The sequence below is a fragment of the Typopeltis vanoorti genome, chromosome 8 (assembly GCF_054136105.1).
Source record: "Typopeltis vanoorti isolate ZY-2024b chromosome 8, IOZ_Tvanoo_1.0, whole genome shotgun sequence".
Lineage (NCBI taxonomy): Eukaryota > Metazoa > Arthropoda > Arachnida > Uropygi > Thelyphonidae > Typopeltis > Typopeltis vanoorti.
In genome coordinates, this window is record NC_143556.1 from 117,886,208 (window position 1) to 117,901,435 (window position 15,228).

At 39.0% G+C, this 15,228-nt stretch overlaps 1 protein-coding gene across 1 annotated transcript in view; it reads left to right on the forward strand.

Annotated features, from left to right (window-relative positions):
* The window catches only part of Ndg (Nidogen), a 199,542-nt gene that overhangs the window by 148,346 nt on the left and 35,968 nt on the right, over positions 1-15,228 (forward strand). Inside the window, exon 18 of the mRNA XM_090396289.1 lies at positions 8,187-8,344. Coding sequence (XP_090252415.1) covers positions 8,187-8,344 — 158 coding nt within the window. The remainder of the gene's footprint in view (positions 1-8,186; positions 8,345-15,228) is intronic.

The following is a 15,228-nucleotide window of genomic DNA, read 5'->3' on the forward strand; positions in this document are numbered from 1 at the left end:
GATATTGTGGGATAAAAATGGGAATAGAGTGACTGATGCAGAGGACATAGTGGAATTGTTCAATGATCTCTTTATTGGAGTATTTCATCCTGGAGGAGTCAGTTTTAATGCTAGAGGGATAGGGCAGGGTCAAGGTTTAGAGGTACAGGAGGAGAGTGTGTTTCAGATACTGAGAACTCTGGATGTCAATAAAGCTTTTGGACTGGATCGTATTTCACCACGAGTTTTGAGAGAATATGCTAGAGAACTGACAGTGCCTTTAACCTGGCTTTTCAATGAAAGTCTGGCTTCAGCAAAGGTGCCTAGGGAATGGAAGGAAGGTAAGATAGTGCCATTGCATAAGGGTGGTAACAGACTGGAAGTGTCTAATTATAGACCAGTCTGTGTGTCATCAGTAGTTGTTAAGATCTTGGAGAAAGTTCTGAGGGACCGTATACAGCACTGGGGAGATGAGGGTAATGTTATCTGTGAGAGTCAACATGGATTTGTGAAAGGGCGCTCTTGTTTTAGCAATATGCTAGCCTTTTATAATAAAGTTGCAAGAACATTAGATGAGGGAAAGGCATATACTGCAATTTTCTTAGACTTAGCAAAGGCATTTGACAGGGTTCCACATGATAAGCTGATATTTAAGTTGCAACACATGGGTCTGGATGTCAGATTGGTCAACTGGATTCAGGATTGGCTGTCTGATAGGTATCAGAGAGTTGTGTATGGTGGAGCAGTTTCAAGGAGACAGAAGGTTACAAGTGGGGGTCCCACAGGGCTCAGTACTAGGACCTATATTGTTTAATCTTTATATCAGTGACATTGCCAGTGGATTGCAAGGGGATATTCAGTTGTTTGCAGATTATGCAAAGCTGGGAAGGATTATTAGTAATAGTGCAGATGTGGTAGCCCTGCAAGAGGATTTGAATAAGCTAGATAGATGGGCAAATGAATGGGGGTTTCAGTTTAATGCAGCAAAATGTAAGGTCTTGAGGTTTGGGAAACATCGATGGGATGCTGTATACTCTATGGGAGGAGTTATACTGGAGGAAGTTGAGTAGAGAAGAGATCTGGGGTTGATGATTGATAGAAACCTGAAGTTTAGGGGACACATTGCAAAGGTGGTGAAGGTAACACAGGGTATTGCTGCAATTATGAGAAGGACACTGACCTGCAGAGATAAGAGGGTTATCATTCCATTGTATAAGTCTCTGATCAGACCACACTTGGATTATTGTTCTCAGATTTGGTCCCCAGGATTTGAAGGGGATAAATTAACTGTGGAAAAGATACAAAGACGGATGACAAAGATGGTCTCAGGACTGTACAAGGATAGTTATGAGAATCGGCTGAGGGAATGTGGACTGCAGAGTTTGGTAGATAGAAGAAGGAGAGGTGATATGATTGAGACTTTTAAACTGTTGAGAGGTGGTTACAGGGTTGACACTGGGGAGTTCTTTCACTTGGTTGAACAGCGGGAAGGAGTGATGACAAGAGGCCATCCCTGGAAGTTACGAAAGGAAACTGTGAGCAAGAGGGTGAGGAGTGGTTTCTTTGTATGGAGGGTGGTTGAGCCGTGGAATGCATTGCCTGATAGAGTGGTGAGGGCGAGAACGGTCAATGAGTTTAAGGAGTGGTATGATAGACTTTGTGTTTCTTAGAGGGAACCTCCCCTCGATGAGTCTTGACAGACTTTATGTTCTTAGGAAGGACCTCCCACGACGAGTCTTTTGACTCCATGGAGGCCTGAATAATAATAATAATAATATTAATAAAATATTCATTTTCTTCATTCTCACCAGAAACATGTTGGTGTATCAAGTGATGAATTGGTGGGAAGATGAACAATTCCACTAAGATATCAATGATATTGCATAAATCAAAGAAAATAAAATGGAGCAGGATGAGAGACCATTGTTGGTTTCTGAGAGAGAGATATGTTTGTTTAGAAATAGAGTACTTAAAAGCACACTTTTAAATTTGTATTTTTAGACATTATGATAAATAAAGCATAGTAAAATATTCAAATATGATGGTCTAGCTGGCTGAGTAGATAGTCTTCTACTTTTGAGCAAATAAACTATAGGTTCAAATCCCAATGCAAGCACATATGTCTGTAATGTCTTTAAGATGGCAGCTGAATTTCAATTCCCAGTGTGAGAATACTTAGTGGAAGCTCACAACAGCAGGATTTTAGGTTTATCAACTGTTTAAGCCTACCTCATGGTACTTAATATACAATGGGTCAACAATCTTTAATGAGTGGGATGATTTGCATAATAAAAGAACAAGTATCTAAATATTAGAATAATTTTGTAAATGTTTTTCTAATTAAAAACATATTTTCATAATAAATGTTTTCAATAAATAAAGAAAAACATTCTTGCAATTTTTTTCTAAGAAATTAGAAAAAAAAAATTTTGCAATTTTGTCTATTAGTTTTATTTTATTTTTATTACTGAATAATACTTAGCCAAGCATTTGGCATTTCAAACATTTCATTACATTTCAAAAAGAATCTAAAAAGAAATAATTGTTTTTTTCCCAAATATGGGAAAAAAAACAATTTCTCTTTCTTGAATTTTGTTTTAAACAATCTACATATTTTGATCTGAGTCAAAAGATGACTGAATAACTTGACCAGTTATTCAGTCATCTTTTGCTGGATAGAAATAAACATGAAAGACATATCTGAGATAACTATTTAATTATGGCATAGAATTTAATAATTAAATACAAGTATATTTATTAAACTATCCTAATATTCTAGGCATCTTCACTGGTACAAAATTAGCATTACATGTGTGTATATGAATCCATGCAAAAGGTACGCAAACAATGAACTGCATCCTGAACTGTCACTTTTTATAGGCATAGAAAAATGATCTAAAATGCTGGGCTGATGGTCTAGTAATGGCAGACTGGAATCTTCCAGAGATCTATAACATTTCTCTCAAACTACCAAAAATCAGGAAAACTATTATTATGAAAATATCAATGCAACATTCAAGATTACCTCAGTATGCTTGTACAGAGGGGGGAGGGTCTAGGATACTCACACCTGTTTGCTTCCCACTATATGCCACCTTGCAGGTAATATTACCAATGTGTGATGATGCCTTGGTGAGTAAAGTGAAATACTAATATTGTTAAATAAATTTAATTATACTAAGTGCTTACTTCTTTACATCAAGCAACAATATGAACTTTTTTATTAATATAGCTTCCACCCTAGGAAGGTTTTTATATAAACCTTTCATGGATGAATACTTCAGGTTCATGAACTTTATTTTTCTATCTTCCTAATTTAATATAATATGAGGCATTTCTAAAAAGTAAGGTAACACATTTTTTTTTTTCTCTCTCCAGTATGTTTAATAATAGGAAGCTGAAATTATACATCAAGAAATAAGTGAGTATGCGCTACTTTACACAAAGTCTCTAAATTTATTGATGCACTTGTCCCAATGATAGATCACTTTATCAATACCAGTGCCCACACCCAATAACCAACATTGCATTGCATTGCCTGATAAACTTCATCATATGTAGTGCCTTCCGGAAAGGTGTTTCTTGAGGAGAACTGAACAAATGGAAATCTGAAGGTCTAGACTGTAGGAGAGATGTGGCAGAGTTTCCCAATGATTACAGCAACGCCTCAAAAATAGTGTGCGTAGTAACATTGTACACCAGAATCATGCTGTCAGGAGTCCTGTCGTTTGTATTGAATATTTGATTTCAGTTTGTCCAAATGTTGCACAGTAAAGCTCTGTGTTGATTGTTCCTCCCTTTGGCAAAAAGTCCACCAACCTTGGTGATCCCAGAACACTGTAGCCATGACCTTTTGGACAGCAGGAAGAGTTTTGAATTTTTTGCACACAGGAGATTGTGGATATTTCCAGGTCATGGAGTTTTGTTTGCTCTTTGGGGAAAAGTGATGACCCCACATTTCATCTCCTATGACTAGCTGAGTGAAAAAATCCTCACCTTTGTCATTGTATTGCAACAGATTCTCCACACATCTCCATGCATGTTGCTTAGTGCTCCTCTGACAATTATCAAGGCACCCAGCAGGATCATACCATTTGAAAACCTAGGACATCATGAACAATTTCATAAATAGTGGACTTATTCAAGTTCACCACTTGCAGGTTTTCAAGAATGATGCTCTTAATGGCTTAATGAAGGCCTGCCCATCCAACATTGATCTTCAATGGTTCCAGTTCACAGCGAAGCCTCTTTTGCTTGAAAAAAAAATCGAATAACTTTGCAGACACCTGTTTTGAACCACACTTGCATGGTAGCTGCATTTAGCAACTGGAATTGGCAGTGAGGCGACAGTAGCTCCACACTGCACTGATGGCCTTTCTGAACATTATTAATGGGTCAATTGTCCAAGGTGTTTTACTTCATTCGCTCTAACCATTATTCAGAAAAAAAAAAAGCTATTACCTTTGCAGAAAACCCCATATAATATTAAATAAGTTTGACATTATTAAGGCAAAAATGGGACTGGATCAACATGTATGTTAAGGGATGTGCAAAAGAATTAGCAGTGCTTGAATTTGTTATCCAATAAGTTTTGAATCAGTGAGAGTTCCTGGAGAGCAGCAGATCGTGCCACTGCATATAGTTAGATCCAAAACTGTAGTGTAAAACTGCCAACTAATTTATGTTTCAGGAACAAGGTGTTGCATAAATTGTTTAGCACTGAATAAAAAGAGGCACTGTTATATAAGTGCTTATTGGAAGTTTTTCCACTTGGTTATACTATAAATAAAAGATACCCAGAAATTATATACTTGGTTTCATCCTTTATCCAAGTGTAAGCAAACAAAATTTGCACCTGAAGTATTTTCAGGACTGGGGCAATTTGTATATAGAAGCTAATGACTTCACATCACTTGCCTCAGTATCCCATAATGCCAAGCACATATCCTTACAGACATGTAAAATACTATGCATCATACATGTCTGTATAAAGGAGGATCCAAGACTACTGTTGCAAATTACCGACTGATCAGCATATCAGGAGTCGTTGTCAAGGTCTTGGAGAAAGTATTCAAGGGAACAATACAGGAATGGATTGATGAAAATGAGATACTGCACGGGGGACAGCATGACTTTGTGAAGGGTAGATCATGCCTCAGTAACTTTTTATAACACAGTGACGGCTGAACTGGATAAGGGTAATGGGTTTACAGTGATACTGCTGGACCTGGCAAAGGCCTTTCACAGGATACCACATGGAATTCTAATCCGTAAACTGCAACATATGGGAATGGATATAGGGTTGGTGAGATGGATAGGTGGGTAGTTGATGGAGAGATATCAGAGAGTAGTTTATTCAGGAGTGGAGTCCAAAAGACGGCCTGTGACCAGTGGTGCGCCGCAGGGTTCTGTTCTTGGACCACTGCTGTTTAATTTGTTCATTAATGATATAGGGATCTAAGAGGAACGGTTCATTTGTTTGCTGATGATGCAAAGTTGGGTAGGGCAATAGCGAATGCAGAAGATGTCAAAATCTTGCAGGATGATTTGGATAGATTGGAGTTCTGGGCTAAGGAGAATGGATGTCAATTTAATGTGACAAAATGTAAGGTTATGCATTTTAGGGTGAAAAGATTAGCAGCAGTATACCACATTGGTGGAACTATACTCCAGGAGATTGATGAGGCCAGTGACTTGGGAGTGTTGGTGGATAGGGAGAGGAAGGTTAGGGGACACATTGCAAAAGTGGCTAAATCAGCTCATCAAATCACTTGGTTGCTGAAAAATACTTTGATGAGAAGAGACAAGCAAGTTATTGTTCCTCTGTACTGAGACTTGATAAGACCTCATCTCGACTACTGTGCCCAGATATGGAAGCTGGGCAAGAGTTTGGTTAGCAAGGGTGTTAGAGATGGGTTCTTTACTTTTAGAGTGGCAAATGAGTGGAATAAGCTACCAAAGTCTGTTGTGGGTGCTATGACAGTGAATGAGTTCAAGGCAAGGTATGATAGATACTGTGAGAATGTCGAATAGCTTGTGGGCATGATGTTTATAGCCTCCCTCGATGAGTCTAAGGAGTCCCTGGAGTCGCCTGTAATAATTTAGTAATAGTAATTATGGGAAGGATCACCCAAATCAGTTCGACCTTTACTAAGATCTCATCAGTGGAAGCCTGACCCAGAGGTGACACTAAGGTTGAAGTAATGCAGAAGTTATATTTTCATATATGAGTAGCCAAAAGGTGTCACATTATTATTATTATTACATGATCCCTTCAGGGAGTCCAAAGATTCATCGTGGGGAAGACACCTACTCTACAGCTGTTTCCACCATTCAATCTATCAACTACAACGAACTGCAACTACCATCATCATCTACACCAACGGCATCCACCACTCGCCACCATCACACTAGTATTTTCACAGACAATCACAAACAACCATGCCCACAACAGTATTCGAACCTGCAGCCTTTTGGCTGCAGAGAGGATACATTAACCACTCGGCCAAACAGGCCGGCAGTTACTGTGTTATTAAAATACTCTGGATTACAGATAGTTATTGGAAGTTTTTCCACTTGGTAATACTATAAAAAAAGATAGCAAGAAATTATGAGGTGTGGCCATTAAATAACAAGACAAGGTGTGCTGTGAATCGTGCACTCATAGCAGTGTGATGCACTTGCGCCATGAATGACTTTGAAGATTCTAGAAGCAGTTGAGATAAGCGTTTGCTGTTGCTTGTAGTCAGTCTGTAGGCAGTTATAAAAGAAACACGTGTGAAGTTGCTTTGCCAGAATAATGTCTAATGTTAAACTCGAGCAACGCATTAATCTCAAATTCCTTGTGAAATTGAAGAAATCGCAAACCGAGTATTTGAAAATGTTGCAAGAGGTGTATGGTGATAATGTAATGTCACATGCGCGAATGTTAGAATGGCACAAACGCTTTGCTGAAGGTCAAGAAAATGTTGAAGATGATGAACGACTGGGTCGCCATGTCAACGCAGGAACTGAACAAAACATTGTGAAAATCAATGAAATTGTCTGCAATGATCGCCGATTAAGCATTCGTATGATAACAGATATGGTGCACATTGATAAGGAGACTGTTCTACAAATTTTGCATGACCAATTGAACATGAACAAAGTCTGCCCCAAAATGGTTCCCAAAAACTTTTGTCAGGAGCAGAAAGATGGCCAGAAACAAATTTGCACTGTCATAATGGAACGGCTGACAGTGGGGCTAGACTTGCAGGAGAAGATCATGACATGTGATGAGACGTGGATTTTCTAGTATGATTAAGAAACAAAGAGACAATCGATGCACTGGAAAACTCCCACATCACCGAGAATAAATAAAGCGAAATAGCATTGTCCTAATGGAGAATCTGCTTTACAGTGCACTGTCTGTAAAGCAGTATCTGGCTGATAATATCCGTGTTGGACCATCCACCTTACTTGCCGGACTTAGCTCCATGTGACTTTTATCTTTTTCCAAAGTTCAAATCCATATTGAAGGGCATCCATTTTCAGTCAGTGGATGAGGTAAAGGAGAAAATGGCAGTGCTATTGAAGCAGATAATACTGATGACTTGCAGCACTGATTCCAACAATGGAAAATTTGTATGTAATGGTGTATAGATAGAGGAGGGGAGTATGTTGAAGGGATAACAATTAAAGTCTCGTTATTTAATAGCCACACCTCGTATACTTGGTTTAATCCTTTATTCGAGTGTAAGCAAACATAAGTGCCTCTGTAATGCAACTGAAAAAATGATGGTATATCACACCCTTCGACTGGAAAAAGCCTAAGTTTGATTCTCATCATTATAAGAGGAATCTTTATATGGTTTTTTTCATTTGAAGATGAATTAGCCGATCTCATACGAGGGAGGGAGTTCTCATGGAAACTCAGGTTTTTCATCCTTCATAAAGCCAATTTGCCTTCAGAACATGCAATTCACAGAAAAAAAATACAGTTGTTGTTGGTGGTGGTAATGGTAGTTGTGTGTAGTAAGAGAAGTAAGTAATAGTGGAGGCAGTCATGTGTGTATAGCAGAGTGAGTATAGTGCTCTCCCATGAGTCCTCGGACTTCTGGAGGTGTCATTTAATAATAATAATAATAATAATAATAATAATAATATTTTCATATTAATAAAATAATCTTTCCTTAGTTTTTATTCATCTGTGATTTTTTATGCTTTAGGAAAATGTATTGGTCAGATTGGAATCGAAATACTCCAAGAATTGAGATGGCTAACATGGATGGAACAGGAAGATCAGTATTTATTAATGACAATTTGCAGTTACCTAATATGGTATCTATTGACTTTGAAAGAAATGATCTCTGTTGGACTGATGCTGGTATGATTTGTCCTAAAATTATTTGATAGATCACTACTATATTTTATAATTAAATTATTCTCAGTTCAAAATAACATTTGACAACTACATTTTCAGTATCAATCAGCCATTCTGAGAAAATAAAAATAAAAATCTGTAATTAAAGTTGTAGCTAAAATAGATTTACTTCCTTCTATATATCACATTAATAATAAATATATTGAAAAATATACAAATACTTCTTATTACTAAAATTACTGGTATAGGTTTCATTCTAGATAAATGGTTTCTTCCTTATTCATTTACCAAGACTATTTCACCACATATGCAACTTTCTTATCTAATTCAACATCGAGTAAAACGAAATTGGGCTTATCATAATACCTATCTAGCCAAAATCTGATACATGTCATCCAGTGAGATGAGAGTCAAAATCTGATGCTCATTGTTTAGATCACTATTTTCATTATACTGAGGTAAACAAAAATTCCTTAGCATTTATATTTTTTGTATCAACATTTTGTTATAAAAATATTTTCATTGCTTTCCATCTCTCAAACCACTCCTGAACATTACACAATTTAATGATTCATTAGAATTATGTAACAGCTACATAACTGAACATGCAGTATTATTTATTATTTCACACATCACCATGGAAAAAACCTCATCATGTGTTGCCCACATATCCATGACAAATTCTGCCAACCCATTCCACCCAAGTTAAAAACTATAGTCCTCACACTTTTGCATACATCTTTAGACAATTTGTTCTTTCTCTCCTCTTTTCAGCCTATTAAATAAGCTGGTCACTTTTGTGTCAGATGCCTCTGTATCCTCACTCTCACACACACACAATAGTATGAGGAACAATAAGGTGTAGAACCTCCTTTCACTGTAATGATTACAGCAATCTTATGAGGCATATTTTCCAAAGCATATGACAATTAATGGGAATTTTGGACCATTCTTCCTGTAAGCATGTGATGAGATCCTCAAACTGGTGTGGGGGCAGATGTGCCTTGATCTCACCCAACACTCCAGTTCATCCAACAGATATTCTACAGCATTGAGATCAGAGTCAAGCGTGGCGACATTCATGTCCACAAACTACACAGTTACAGTAGCAGCCATATAACATGGTGCGTTGTCTTCCTGAAAGAGACAATAGTCAGGTCTGTAGAAATGCCAAAAGTAGATAGTAGTGCATTTTCCAGAATGTTCAGCTACCTCTCAGAGATAAGTGTTCATGGCACCACAAAACAGAGGTCCACAGACAAAACAAGACCATACTATCACATCTCCATCTTGATATCACAGTTTGGGAAATGCACTATGGTAAAAGACATTCACCAGGCATCCGCCACACCCACATCCTTCACCATTTGTTCAGTAAAGGGTGTAGCATGATTCGTGGGTTTATAATACAGCTTTCCAAGCTTCCATGTCCCACTGTATATGCTCTTTGCACCACTTAAGACAACGCTACATGTTGGTTCAGGTAATGTGGGGTTTGCATATTGCAGTCCTATCATGAAAATCCAAGTTTTCAGCCTTGGTTCTGAATATTTTTGTGCAGATTTGTGTTCCAGTTGATGCCCAGAACTCTGCATTCAATGTGACATATTGACCAATAAATGAAGGATTTTACATATTATCCTTTGTAGCACCCTACGGTCCCATTCGGTATGGTACTGAGACCTGTGATGGCCTAATTTGTTAAGAATTTGTAAAACAGATAGGCCTGCAACATTGCATCCTATCACAATGCCTCTTTCAAACTCTGTCAGTTCCCTTCTTGCAGCTATTTCTTACTTGCACTGAATTTGGAGCACCACGTTCCTCCAATTTATATCGGCTACAAACATGCGACTTGTTACATGGCACAATTCACCTTGCCCATGGGCATGTCCGTTGACTTCTTTTCAAGCGGTGTATATATTATTGTTATCTGAGACCTTGAAGGAGTCAAGGACTCATCGAGGGAGGCTATAAATCACCCAAACCACTGTTATACCTTCCCTTAAATTCATTCACACTAGATGCACTCACTAACCCCTAAAGGCAAACTATTCCACTCACTCTGCTCTCTGAGAGAAACACCTAGCTCTTACGACTTTCTTGATGCTGAACAAACTTAACTTTCATGGATGCCCCCATGTTCTCTCCCCCACCTTCCATATACCGAAAAATTTCATTAGATGATATCCTCTAATACCCATTCAAAAGTTTATAGACCTCTATCATATCACCCCTCTTTCTCCTGTTAACCAGAGTCTGCAATCCACATACTTGCAATCTCTCCTCAAAATCTAAATCCCATAATCTGGATATAATTGTTGTAACTCTTCTTTGCACCCTTTCCACAGCTTCTTTGTCCCCTTGGAACCCAGGAGACCAAATCTGTGCACAATAATCTAGATGCCATTTAAAATGCTTATAAAGAGGCAAAATGACTTCCTTATCCTTACATGTCAAGGTTTGCTTCAACATCACAATTATCCTTTGAATTGTATTTGCAACTTTTGTTATGTGAACTTTGAACTTCAAATTCCTATCCACCAATATGCCAAGATCCCTTGCCTCCTCAGTTTCTTGTAGCATAACCCAGCTAACATAATAATAATAATAAATTTTTTAAAAAAAAATCAGCTAACGCCATTTTATTCCCGTATAGGAAGTAGGCGAGGCCATTTAGCCATATCCAACTTTTCGGAGACTGAGTGGGCAGTTCAATCTCCACTGGCAGCCAATCAGAAATAGCTGGCCCAAGGCTATCACTAATTAAGTGGCACACAGTGAAGAGAGCGGCTCAACAAGTGCCGCCATCTCGTGGTCCCTAACACAATATATTTAATGTCTGAAATAATGTGGATTCTATGGTCGATTTTCTTGAGTTTACGGGATGAAAAACCAGTTTCCAGGAGAAAAAACCTGCTTGCCCGTGCCAGAGATCGACTAACTCGGGAACCGGTCAAATAAAGGCTTAGAAAATTTCCTTTAGTCGATGACTAGATTCGAAACAAAGTCTTTCTTCGTGCAGTCAAGCGCCGTGGTATGCAAATGTCACATCCACTGAGCTACACAGGCTCATGACTGGAAATCTAATCACATCAAAGTGCATAACTTTACACTTACTAACATTAAACCGAGCCATTTTTGTTTGCCCAAATTCCCAGTCTATTCAAATCATTTTGTAATTGCTGAATATCAGTAGCATCCCTGATTGCCCTGCCTATCTTTGCATCATCAGCAAACAATTGCACATCTGACGTTAGATCCTGACTGATGTCATTAATGTATAGATTGAACAATAATGGCCCAAAGACTGAACCCTGAGGTACACCACTGGTCACCTTAAATCTGGCAGCTTCACACCCACTGTATACCACTTTTTGATATCTGTCTGTTAACCATTCCCTGATCCAAGTCAAGAGTTTATATTCCAATCGCATATTCTGCAGTTTATGCAACAGCCTTTTGTGTAGTATCCTATCAAATGCCTTAGAAAATCCAACATTATCATAATGTATTCATTCCATTTATCCAACTTGGCCATAACATTGTTATAAAATATTAACAAATTGCTAAAACATAACCTTCCTTTCGTAAATCTATGCTGCTCCTTGCAGAGTATAGCATGTTTGTCTACCCATTTTTGTATGCGAGTGATTACAAACTTTTCAAAAATCCTCACTACCACACCAGAGATAATGATAGGTCGGACACATCAGTTTTTGCAACACGTTGCACAATGGAACAATGTATGATAGTTCCATTGTACAACATGCTTGTACAATGGAACTATCATACATTCCTAACCTGAGACTCAAGTTATACAAACATGTGAAAGGCCTAGACAATTTGGCTGAACATTCCTTTAGCAAACAGGCTGATATTCCATCTGTCTCTATAGACAAATTTTTATAAAGATAAAATTCTTTTGGATTGCCTTTTAGCTTGCATGGCCAATTTCTTTTCATACCCTGATTTAACTTTCTGCACAACATTCATTACTATATACAGGATGGTTCAAAATTTCATGAACAAACTTTGAGGGGAGGTAGAGAACATCAAAATCAACCATATTCACATAGGAAAGCATGACCGGAAATGCCACCCGAAAGTGATAGGTGGTGCTGTTTGCCAGCGCCACCTATCACTTTACACACCACCAGGTGAGCAACTGGGGCTTCCTCATTCAAGCTTTTGACATATGAAGGACATGTGTCGTTTTATGAACGTTGAGATGGCACACATGCACCTCATTTATGGGTTAGCTGACGGTAATGGATGAGCCGCTGTACAAATGTATCATGAAAGGTACCCAAACAGACGTGTACTGCATCACCAAATGCTTGCGAATTTGCATCAGAATTTGTGTGACTGGATCATTCAGGGATCGCAGGCATGATAGCGGGCGGCCACAATCAACTCGAAATCCTGCCACGGAAGAGGAGGTGTTGCATGTGAGACAATAATCCAGAGACAAGCACACGTGCCGTTGCCTCTGCTATAGGAGTATCTCGATCCAGTGTATTGCTCGTTTTGCACTCTGAGTCCTCACATCCATTTTATCTGCAACAGGTCCAGTTACTGTGATGGCCGAAGATTATCCTTGACGTGTGGAATTCGTGCAGTGGCTTCTGCAGAAAAGTGCCGTAGACCCGGATTTTCCAACTTGTGTTTTGTTCACAGATGAAGCTTCATTTACCCATGAAGGAGTCTTTGCGGAGCTCGATGGATTGGACGTGGTGGACCTGTCGCATGGTCCTCATGCTTACCTGATTTATCGAGCATTGATTTCTTTCTGTGGTGGACCCTTAAAGCCATGGTGTACGAAATGCCCGTTGCCTCTAGCATGGACCTTGCGGCAAGAATCGGCATCGTTGCTGCTAATATCTGGGAAACTCCAGGTATTTTCGAAAATGTATGGCAATCAATGCATCGTCGGTGTCAGGCATGCATCACTACTAATGGTTGTAACTTTGAGCACCTGATGTGAAACCATATTATGTATCCAACTACTATTGAACTGTTCAGTTATGCTTAATAAAGTTTTTTTACACCAGTTACTGCCTTGTGTTATTTCTGTATCTTTGTGTCCCTGTTAGTATCTTCCGGTGGCGTTTCCGGTCATGCTTTCCTATGTGAATATGGTAGATTTTTATGTTCTCTACCTCCCGTCAAAGTTTGTACATGGAATTTTGAACCACCCTGTATATATAAATTGCACATTCTTTTTATATCACAAACAAAATTCCTCTCTCTTCCTTCCCTCATCATCATCATCATCACATGCTTTCCCATCCCTTGAGCTTCGCCTCCATACTACTCAGATATTTCTGTATCATTTAAATTCACATTTTGTTCGCAAAAAATTCCACATAATCATGTTATCTCTCTCTCTCTCTCTTTCATCACACCTTTCTGTTCTCATCCTCTACTGCTTCTTCCAAACATTCACTCAATATTCGTGTGTAGAGGCTTAAATGCTGTTAGGACATCATGTTGGAGGCTTAATGGAAAGTATACAGCACTCAAAAAGGATTAACATAGGTTTAATACTTCCTATTTCGTCCTAGGACATCTTCGGGGATTACAAAAACAACTAATGTAATATGAACACAAATATCATACAATACTAAGACCAACCACTTGGGTGAAACTAAAGTCCTATCTAGGTGGAGCGCCCTCTAAGGGCGGTTGTAGGTGGCTTGGAATGTAAGGTAGGACCTCTGGTGAGGAGTGTTCCAACAAATCTTCAGAAGCTTAATGCAACCGTATTTATTAACATTTGGTTGATTTCTGAGAGCTGCTGCTGCTTCTAAGAATTAGTCTCTCTTTCTTGAATTTGCTGTGGTGGAGCATGGTGGTTTTCTTCCAAGAGACCCTGTGGATGGTGTCCAAGACATGGTCTGCCAAGCCTGACTGAACATAGTTGTGTTTACAGATGTTTACAGACTTGTGTTCCTCCAGGCGGACAGATGCTGATCTGCCTGTCGGTCCAAAGTACACCAGCTTACAGGAACAGGGTACTGTGTAAACTCCAGGCAGAGAGAGAGAGAGGAGGGAGCTGATGTTTAGTAGAACGGATAAGGGTAGCAAGTTTGCAGTGGGGCTTATATGCTGTGTGTAGGTTGTACTTGTTTAGAATCTTGACTATTTTTTCGGATGTGCCACGGATGTAGGGTATGGGGATGGCATTTTTAAACTCTTCTTGAAGAGAAGGACAGGGAGTGGGGGAGGAACTAATTATTTTTTTTGATACTGTGATTACTGTAGCCATTGGAAAGGAAAGTGCTGTGTATGTGGTTAAGCTCAGTAGTGAGGGCACTTCCACTGGAACAAAGATTGTGGGCTCTCTTGGTAAGAGTTTTAATAATGCCATATTGTTGAGAAGGGTGGTGGTGGTGGTAGGAGAGTTTGTGAATGTATCTGCCTGTGTGTGTGTGTGTGGGTTTTCTGTATACAGTGAAGGCAAGTGTACCATTAGGCAGGCATGTAACTAAGGTGTCTAGGAATGGTAAACAATTGTTCTTTTCCTTTTCCATAGTAAACTGGATTCTTGGATGTAGGCTGTTGAGATGACTGAGGAAGGAGTCTAACGTGTGTGGGCCATGAGGCCAAATAGAGAACACATCATCTACATATCTTAGCCAGATAGAAGGTTTGAGTGTGGCTGAGTCTATGGCTCGTTTTTCAAAATCTTCCATATAAAAATTGGTGAGGGGGGGGGGGGGATCCATGGCGGTTCCCTCTGCCATGGATCCTCCATCTTGCCAATTTTTATATGGAAGATTTTGAAAAACGAGCCATAGACTCAGCCACACTCAAACCTTCTATCTGGCTAAGATATATAGATGACATGTTCTCTATTTGGCCTCATGGCCCAGGCACGTTAG